Genomic DNA, 10275 nt, shown 5'->3' on the forward strand with positions numbered 1-10275 from the left:
GCACATGCAGATTTTTTTCTCAACATATGTATTTGTTCTTAGTAGTATAACATCTGATGGAGACACTTGTAAGATTTGCTAATATATTTGCCCCAAAATTTCTGAGAGAAATGAAATAATGCACATAAAATACTTCGCTCCATGTTTTTGCAAAACCAAAGAACTTTCACTTTGGACGACAGCCATCTCATAAACCGTGATGTCTGAGGCCGAGAAAACGAGACCGTCTGACCAAAAGTATACGTCCATGAAAGTGTTCTCATTTGAAGGTGATGACAGCAAAAGTTCAGCTCTCCGAGTAAACATTCCAGAGGTGAAGCATATTATGTGTGTGTGTGTGTGTGTGTGTGTGTGTGTGACTGTGAGTGTGTGTACATTACATTTACAGACACAGTTTTGTTTGAAAATCATTTTCAGAGCTTTTTTCGTGTAGGCAGTTCTTCTTCTTCTTCTTTCCAATGATGCCCACGATCATGATAATGATCATTATGGCATGAAAAGGGTGGTGTAAACTGCACTCTTGGCTTCCTACGCAGAAACCTCCGCCACTGCCCGGCAGCCTGCAGACGAAATGCCTACCTGGCCCTCGTCCGACCCCTCCTTGAGTACGGAGCCGTAGTCTGGGACCCGTACCAAGCGCAGGACATCGATAGGATGGAACGCATACAGCGCACAGCAGCACGTTTCATCGCCAACGACTACCGATCAAGACGTCCTGGCTTTGTTACGGGCCTCCTGACACGCCACAACCTCCCAACTCTCCAGGAACGTCGAGTAAACCTCCGCCTGACTTTCTACTACAAGGTGGTTGAGGGGCTGGTGCCGGCAATGCCTCCAGACAAATTCCTGACCCCTCAACGTGCTGGCCGCATGATCCGACCCAGAAGACAAACAGCAGACTACGTTGGTAGCAACCCCATAGACAATTACATAAAAAACAACAACAGGTGTTTCGCTGTACCACGCTGCAACACTGAACAATACAAACAGTCGTTCTTCCCACGATCCACAATAGAGTGGAATCACCTGGACAACACAGTTGTCCACTCAGCCTCTACTGAGGCATTCAAGGCGGCGCTGACTACCAGCCGCCGATAAACGACGTCGCTGCGCACACCCACCCGTCGCGCCAAAGCCAGCAATCTGGATGCTAGCGACGTAACCCACAGATACAGATACAGATACAGTCCATTTGCGTACTCTGGTCGTTATCATTATCATTCATAGTCCGTAAATCACAGCAAAGAGTCCGTGTCCGTAGAAGCCTAGTGTTTGTTGTGAGTACTGTGACTTAGTTTGCGGAGGCCCGCGACACAAAGGCATCAACCGTTGCCGCCTCCACGGTCTCATTTGGAAGGCGGTTCCAGTCCTTCACAGTTCAGTTGGCAGCTAGTAGTTTCATTTAAACAGGGGGATTAAGCAAGGGATAAAGTGTATTTTACTTTGAAAGAATTAAAAACTATGATGACACTGGATTTCCAACATTTAAGTGAGGTGTTTTAATTACTTAGAAAGAATTAACAAGTCGCGTAAGGCGAAAATACAATATTTAGTCAAGTAGCTGTCGAACTCACAGAATGAAACTGAACGCAATGCCATTTTACTCGTAGCATCGTCAGGCCACCGCTCATGGCAAAGGCAGTGAAATTGACAAGAAGAGCGGGGTAGTAGTTGCGCTAAGAAGGATAGCACGCTTTTCTGTACCTCTCTTTGTTTTAACTTTCTGAGCGTGTTTTTAATCCAAACATATCATATCTATATGTTTTTGGAATGAGGAACCGACAAGGAATAAGATGAAAGTATTTTTAAATTGATTTGGACAATTTAATTTTGATAATAATTTTTATATATTTAATTTTCAGAGCTTGTTTTTAATCCGAATATAACATATTTATATGTTTTTGGAATCAGCAAATGATGGAGAATAAGATAAACGTAAATTTGGATCGTTTTATAAATTTTTATTTTTTTTTACAATTTTCCGATTTTTAATGACCAAAGTCATTAATTAATTTTTAAGCCACCAAGCTGAAATGCAATACCGAACCCCGGGCTTCGTCGAAGATTACTTGACCAAAATTTGAACCAATTTGGTTGAAAAATGAGGGCGTGACAGTGCCGCCTCAACTTTCACGAAAAGCCGGATATGACGTCATCAAAGACATTTATCAAAAAAATGAAAAAAACGTTCGGGGATTTCATACCCAGGAACTCTCATGTCAAATTTCATAAAGATCGGTCCAGTAGTTTAGTCTGAATCGCTCTACACACACACACAGACACACACACACACACACACACACACATACACCACGACCCTCGTCTCGATTCCCCCCTCTACGTTAAAATATTTAGTCAAAACTTGACTAAATATAAAAAGGACGGTAATATCAGTACGAATTTCCACAGTTGGCAAGATTAAACATTATTTGCATAAATTTGACCACAATATGACATTTGACACAGATCGTGACAGTTATTGTTGTACTGAACCGGGCTAGCGGTCAAATTGAATATTGACTATCAATATCTGTGTCAACTGTCAGATTTTTGTAAAATGTGCAGATAACATTTTTGAATTAATCCAGTTTTGTCAGAATAATTTATATTTTTTATGACTGAACACACGTCCGCATGCATTCTCTCAGCCTACTACTAAATATGAGTTTTAGTTGGCCTCTGACATCATATGGCTCAAAGAAGACAAATCCAATGTTCAGGTGAATATAAAATACATTTGAACCTTTTTTCTGCAATTTGCCTTCAACTGATGGAATGTGCATAAAAACTTCTATGCTAAGGAACAGACAAAAATCAATATTTGATTACTTGACCAACCCTAATTTTTCCTCCCAACCCTAGAATTTAAAAAAAATTGTAGTTTTTTTTAGGGGGGGGGGGGGGGGGGGTCCTAATCAAAAAAAGAAAAAAAGACTGGACTTGATTGTGCAGACTTTACATGGAAAGTCACTCTTCTTTGACATGAAGGGGACACAGTTCACACGATATCCAATCAATAAAATGCGCCTGTGCAAATGGAAAGCAAACCACAATACCCTCCCCCCCCCCCCCCCCCCCATTTTTACATTTAGTCAAGTTTTGACTAAATGTTTTAACGTAGAGGGGGGAATCGAGACGAGGGTCGTGGTGTATGTGCGTGTGTGTGTGTCTGTCTGTGTGTGTGTGTAGAGCGATTCAGACTAAACTACTGGACCGATCTTTATGAAATTTGACATGAGAGTTCCTGGGTATGATATCCTCACACGTTTTTTGCATAAAAATCTGAAAATTGTAAAAAAATTATTTTTTTTATAAAACGATCCAAATTTACGTTTATCTTATTCTCCATCATTTTCTGATTCCAAAAACATATAAATATGTTATATTTGGATTAAAAACAAGCTCTGAAAATTAAAATTATTTAAAAATTATTATCAAATTTTTTTTTTCGAAATCAATTTAAAAACACTTTCATCTTATTCCTTGTCGGTTCCTGATTCCAAAAACATATAGATATGATATGTTAGGATTAAAAACACGCTCAGAAAGTTAAAACGAAGAGAGGTACAGAAAAGCGTGCTATCCTTCTCAGCGCAACGAATACCCCGCTCTTCTTGTCAATTTCACTGGCACTGCCTTTGCCACGGGCGGTGGAGTGACGATGCTACGAGTATACGGTCTTGCTCCGTTGCGTTGCGTTCAGTTTCATTCTGTGAGTTCGACAGCTACTTGACTAAATGTTGTATTTTCGCCTTACGCGACTTGTTAATTATTTTTTAAATTGACTTACCGACCCTAATTTTGTTGGCCTTGTCATCAGAAACAAAGTTTAATTTTTGGAATCTGCTCGTGTTGCAGGTGGCAGACTCTGCCTACGGGATGTACACATGGCCGTGTGCACCAGTCCTGGCTCAATATGTGTGGAAGCATCGTCTCAAGCTGCAGGGAAAAGTGGTTCTTGAGGTGCTTACTTCAGCATAAGTGACGTCACGTATTGAAAGAAGAATGAAACTTTTGATTCATTCAGGGTGACAACAAAGCTCACGTCGGGTTAAATCTGGATATTGATCTTACTTATTCAGCATCTGATGAACTGATATTCAACATCCTGATTGAGTATTTTTGCTTATTTATGGTAAAGTTGGTAAAGAGAGATATGTGGGATGTTGTTTTGCCCTGTGTGTTGAGGATTCATCCAATTTTCACCTTGTATATATATACTGTGTGAATCACAAAGTTTACTTTTAAAAATTATTAAAACGTCTTCTGATTTTAGGAGACAATGAGTAGGTCTGAGATTGGTGCTCCCGAGAGAAAGTATATCTCTCGTTGGACCAGATTCAATTCAATTCAATACAACTTTGTTACCTGAATGTAAAACAAACAACAATGTTTCTTCCATATCAAATGTAATTTTCTGCAAGATATCCTCGGTTACTCTTAGGCTAAGTAATACATACCGCTCACTTTTAAGTACTCACCTTGTCCTCCCAGAACTACTGTTCTTTATATTTATCAAAACCTCTTTTTCTCAGCTGTCAGTTGGAGGGGACTGGAGTGACGATCTTGCAAGGACACGTTCCCATCCTCTTCTGTCTTCCGCTTTTCTAGATCAGTGTCAGAGTGTCCTGGGCTGAGATGCACGAAGCAAACCTGGGTTCCACCCAACTGGGCGGTGCGCAGCCACAGGGTCAGATTGGTTGAAATGGAGATTTGTTGTGATTTCAACCAATCAGACCCCGTGCATGGTTCGCAATGTACCTTAAATTAGTTAAACCTTTATCCTTGTAAAATAAAGTTCGTTCGTTCAACTAAGTGGGTGGGACCCAGTTTTGCTTCTCGCCCCTCAGTGCAGGTGTGTCTAAGCCTTGACTCCGTCACTCGAGTTGTTTAAATTGTTCCTTTCAAGGTTTCTTATTCTCTCAGGTGCCAGGAGTCTGGTTTTGCATACCTTGCTGCAACCTTGCTGTTGTTGTCTATATCAGGAGTCTGGTTTTGCATACCTTGCTGCAACCTTGCTGTTGTTGTCTATATCAGGAGTCTGGTTTTGCATACCTTGCTGCAACCTTGCTGTTGTTGTCTATATCTGGAATGTTTACCTTCCTGTGTTTGTTAGATTATACTCACCACAAATGTATCTCTTTTCTTTTCTGAGGGTGGTATTATAAACTGTAAAATCAGACTCATCTTTCCAATCTTTTGTTTGTATGTCTCAGATTGGAAGTGGAACTGCTCTTGCCGGCGTTGTGGCGGCAAAATGTGGTGCAGAGGTGATCCTGAGTGACAGCACCCTCTTTCCTGACTGCCTGGAAAATTGCCGGAAGAGTTGCCACGCCAACGACCTTAAGAATGTGAAGGTCATTCCACTTACCTGGGGACTGGTGACCCTGGCTCTTCTCCAGCTTCCAGCTGTGGACTTTATTTTGGGGTCGGATTGCTTCTACGACACAAAAGGTGAAGACCAAGTGAACTTGTCTGAGGGAATTTTTCGATTGAAGCCATTCTTCTCGATTAAAAGAACTAGCGTGAAAGTAAAAAGACTTAAAAAAAACACAGTACTCACGTGTGAACGATTAACAAGAAAACGGAACGAATAACAGCTGTGAGTGCAGTATTTTTGGGTCTTTTTATTTATCGCTCTCACGCCTAGTCACCCTCTAATAAAGAAGAGCTGAGACACTAGCAATGAAGAATGATGATGCATACAGGTTTTTCTATAGTTGGTAATTTTACTGCAGCTGCATTGTTGCTTGAATTGGTCGATATTCAGAAATAACCTCGTTTAAAGACAGGCCGCTCACTAGTGTTTGGCTTGCTATAATTTCATGTGGAAAAGCGTGCCTCATATTTTTCAAGAGTATTCACTCTTTCACAACAAATACACACCCGGCAGAGTTATTTCCGGAATTAGTCTATTGTGTCTGCTGCTGTTTAGAGAGCATCATCTTGGCTCACATCTCCTCCTAACTGTGATGCAACATGTATCTTAGTTTTTGTAGACTTAATACTATATTCAATTATTATCATCAGATTTTGAGGATGTGCTGGTCACAGTGTCCTTTCTACTGAAACGTAATCCTGATTGCCAGTTCTGGACTACCTACCAAAAAAGGAGGTGAATGTTCTTATTTTGTATTTTTCACTTGTTATTTATTGCTTCTTACAATGGTTATGCAATATGATTGAGTGTACTGAAGGGTCAGAACTGATAAAGAAAACTAAATACATGATGTTTGCCCTCTTCTTTGTTATCTGATCAACTATTTTCATTGCAACTACTTTGATGTCAGTACATGTACAGTGATTTTCTCTCTGGTATTATTTTGTGGTTCACACTGGGGTTTTCTCAAGACCACAGGGCATCTTTACCAAAGTGCCTTGCTTGTCCCTTAATCATTATTAACTGATCAGATTGTAGGAATCTTCTACGGTCTGTATCTTATGGATATATGCAAAAGGTAAAGCATAACAGCCAAAGACCCCCAAAGTTCAGACTCCCTCCTTTGTAAGTCCTTGTTTTCTGAAGCTTTTTGTTAAACTCTGTAAAAGTACCATTGTAAGACTCCCTCCTTTTTAAGACCCGGTTCTCTCAGATTTGTGGAGGTCTTAAAAGGGGGGTTCCACTGTATTACTTAGCAGCTAGTTCTGTGGTGCTGAGGGTACTTGTGTTTCAGTGCCATGACTTAGCAGCTAGTTCTGTGGTGCTGAGGGTACTTGTGTTTCAGTGCCATGACTTAGCAGCTAGTTCTGTGGTGCTGAGGGTACTTGTTGTGTTTCAGTGCCATGACTTAGCAGCTAGTTCTGTGGTGCTGAGGGTACTTGTGTTTCAGTGCCATGACTTAGCAGCTAGTTCTGTGGTGCTGAGGGTACTTGTTGTGTTTCAGTGCCATCACTTAGCAGCTAGTTCTGTGGTGCTGAGGGTACTTGTTGTGTTTCAGTGCCATGACTTAGCAGCTAGTTCTGTGGTGCTGAGGGTACTTGTGTTTCAGTACCATCACTTAGCAGCTAGTTCTGTGGTGCTGAGGGTACTTGTTGTGTTTCAGTGCCATGACTTAGCAGCTAGTTCTGTGGTGCTGAGGGTACTTGTGTTTCAGTGCCATGACTTAGCAGCTAGTTCTGTGGTGCTGAGGGTACTTGTTGTGTTTCAGTGCCATGACTTAGCAGCTAGTTCTGTGGTGCTGAGGGTACTTGTTGTGTTTCAGTGCCATGACTTAGCAGCTAGTTCTGTGGTGCTGAGGGTACTTGTTGTGTTTCAGTGCCATGACTTAGCAGCTAGTTCTGTGGTGCTGAGGGTACTTGTTGTGTTTCAGTGCTATGAGGTCCATAGAGTTTTACCTCAAGAAATGGGGCTTGGCTGCAGAGGAAGTTCCAGTCACGTCTTTTTTCCACAAGGACGGCATGCAGCACTGCGACTACCCAGGCGTCGACAGTGTTCACATGTTTGACATTACTCTTGATCAACGGAACTCATCTTGTGGGTCAGTCACTTGAAGATAGAGCCTTGTCAGAGAGTAAAGGTAACTTGTCCTCTGGATCTATCATCCGAAGATAAGGGCACAACAGGCAGTGAAAAGACTGGGACTCTGTGACACAGCACAATGTGAGTGCGGCTCAGAGGAGCAAACCCTTAAGCACATTCTACAGACATCAGACATGAGACCAGCAAATGTTCAAAAAGTAGGAAAGTGAGCCGGGGTCCAGGGAAAATGAATGTTAGAATTATAAAGGCCATTTTGGGGCCTCTCCTGATAGCAAAAAATGAGATCATGCCTTTTTAAAAAGCTATAAAACCCACAAGAATAATATGTTTTAGCATTTTAAACAAAAGTGTGATTTATAACAATCACACACACACAAAACTTTCCCCTTATTTTTTCAGTTGCTAATGAAAGATGAAACACCCGACTACGTTCTCATCAACTAATTTCGGTGGTGCACTCGCCCTATCGCAAAAAGAAAAAAATGACAAAAGTTCGCTTGCATTTATTTGATAGAATTCTCGCGACCTGGCGACACAAATGTCGATGCACCTCTAGCCCTATGTATCTGCTAGTGGTACCGGTCAGTATCGTCCACAACCAACCACTCAAAACGACGTACTTTGCCGTAACCTGACCCTGGGGTCCGGAGCCAAATCGCCGACCGGATTTTTGAGTGGGCGTGGTTTGCAGCGAGAGTTATCTTTTCCTAGCTTGCCCCATGCATAGATGCTACAACAAGTCCGTATTTCACCACGCAGTGGCTGTTGTCGCACCACGTGCACATGGCCTGACCGGGAATGGATATCTTGGCGATACTGTCGCCAATGAGCTGGCGCCTTTCTTTCTTGTTGATAGTGACAGTCACTTCTTCTGACAGCCAGTTGGCTTTCCACTTGTTTTTCACACTTTGGTCGTCGATCGTAAGAGCTTCCACAGCCGACAAAACAATACGGAATCCAGACGCCATGATGCTACCTTTTTCACCTTCGGCGTTTGGAGATCGGCAGCCAATCAAAACAACCCACAAACCGCTATCGGTGAATAATTAAGCCCCGGCGATAATCGTCGGAGATCGACAGCCAATCAAACGCGACCCATGATACTGCTATGGGTTCACGCGAGTGCTGGGGTGCGAATGCACTGACTTCAGACGCAGACAGCTTCAGCTGAACGGTTCATACCACCACCTATGGGTTCACGCGAGTGCTGGGGTGCGAATGCACCGACTTCAGACGCAGACAGCTTCAGCTGAACGGTTCATACCACCACCCCCCTCCCCCCTTTTTTCTCAACGAATTTGCATCGATCTCAAGAATGGTCTGTGAGCTAAGGAAAATATCGGAATTCCGATAAAAATCGGACCAGTCCCATGTCTGAGACATGCCCACATCTGGAGACAGCCCACCAGCACTACTGGCCAGAAGACACCAGCCTGGGGACCAAGCTCTAGACATGCCCACATCTGGAGACAGCCCACCAGCACTACTGGCCAGAAGACACCAGCCTGGGGACCAAGCTCTAGACATGCCCACATCTGGAGACAGCCCACCAGCACTACTGGCCAGAAGACACCAGCCTGGGGACCAAGCTCTAGACATGCCCACACCTGGAGACAGCCCACCAGCACTACTGGCCAGAAGACACCAAGCTCTGGGGACCAAGCTCTAGACATGCCCACACCTGGAGACAGCCCACCAGCACTACTGGCCAGAAGACACCAAGCTCTGGGGACCAAGCTCTAGACATGCCCACACCTGGAGACAGCCCACCAGCACTACTGGCCAGAAGACACCAAGCTCTGGGGACCAAGCTCTAGACATGCCCACATCTGGAGACAGCCCACCAGCACTACTGGCCAGAAGACACCAAGCTCTGGGGACCAAGCTCTAGACATGCCCACATCTGGAGACAGCACGCCAGCACTACTGGCCAGAAGACACCAGCCTGGGGACCAAGCTCTAGACATGCCCACATCTGGAGACAGCCCACCAGCACTACTGGCCAGAAGACACCAAGCTCTGGGGACCCCCTGCCAAACTGCACAAGACTGCAGACTTCATGGCAGACACTGACCTGGGGATGTGACGGCAATGAATGTCGAACGCAGAAGGCAGTGAAAGTATTCAGTATCTGAAAGCAGTTTCTGTTAAAGCTGTTCTCCAATAATTATAGGTTGCTATGTGCGGAGTTCACTACTACAGGGATTTGTACAGGACTGCGTGCATCAAACTTAGCTGCACAAAGTTAAAAAAAACAAAGGAATACGTACTCACCGATACGAGAACGTACGAATTTTCGCTTATGGAAGCTTCATCAGGAAAAACAAGAACACAAAAGACAACAAAAAGCAGACGCAACACGGAACGAACAAGGTTTGAAAGAAAATGGAGGGGAAACACGCAAAAATGGGAAGGAACTCTAGGAACGGAAATGAATGAAAGGGGAGAGAAGTGGTTGGATGATGTCATGGGCACAGGCATACTAGACTAAAAGTGATACACATTCATAAAAGGGGGGGGGGGGGTGGAGAGGGAGTGAAAAAAAAAGGGGAGGGGGGAAACGAACGCAAGCACGCATGCACGCACATGATCACACACATACACACGTACCGTAAATCCACAGTATGTTTTGGGAATACATGTAGATCACATTTTCGCATTCAAACCGTCAGGTGTGGATGTGCCCAGAGATAATATGAAATTTATCTGCACAAGTTTTGTTTTGAGCTTTGATATTGAGGTCTTGGCACCACGGTGCAGTGTTCGAAAAGTGGCGATATCTGTTCTAGAAGCCC

General features: G+C 43.5%; 1 protein-coding gene across 1 annotated transcript; it reads left to right on the plus strand.

The window, feature by feature from the left end:
- Positions 1 to 170: 170 nt before the first annotated feature.
- Positions 171 to 7642, plus strand: LOC138957525 (histone-arginine methyltransferase METTL23-like). The gene is made up of 5 exons (XM_070328639.1): positions 171 to 313; positions 3859 to 3963; positions 5217 to 5454; positions 6031 to 6115; positions 7311 to 7642. The coding sequence occupies exons 1-5, from the start codon at positions 200 to 202 to the stop codon at positions 7489 to 7491; spliced, it is 723 nt and encodes a 240-aa protein (XP_070184740.1). The 5' UTR covers positions 171 to 199; the 3' UTR covers positions 7492 to 7642.
- The last annotated feature ends 2633 nt before the right edge of the window (positions 7643 to 10275 follow it).

Source organism: Littorina saxatilis, linkage group LG2 (genome assembly GCF_037325665.1).
Source record: "Littorina saxatilis isolate snail1 linkage group LG2, US_GU_Lsax_2.0, whole genome shotgun sequence".
NCBI classification, from domain to species: domain Eukaryota; kingdom Metazoa; phylum Mollusca; class Gastropoda; order Littorinimorpha; family Littorinidae; genus Littorina; species Littorina saxatilis.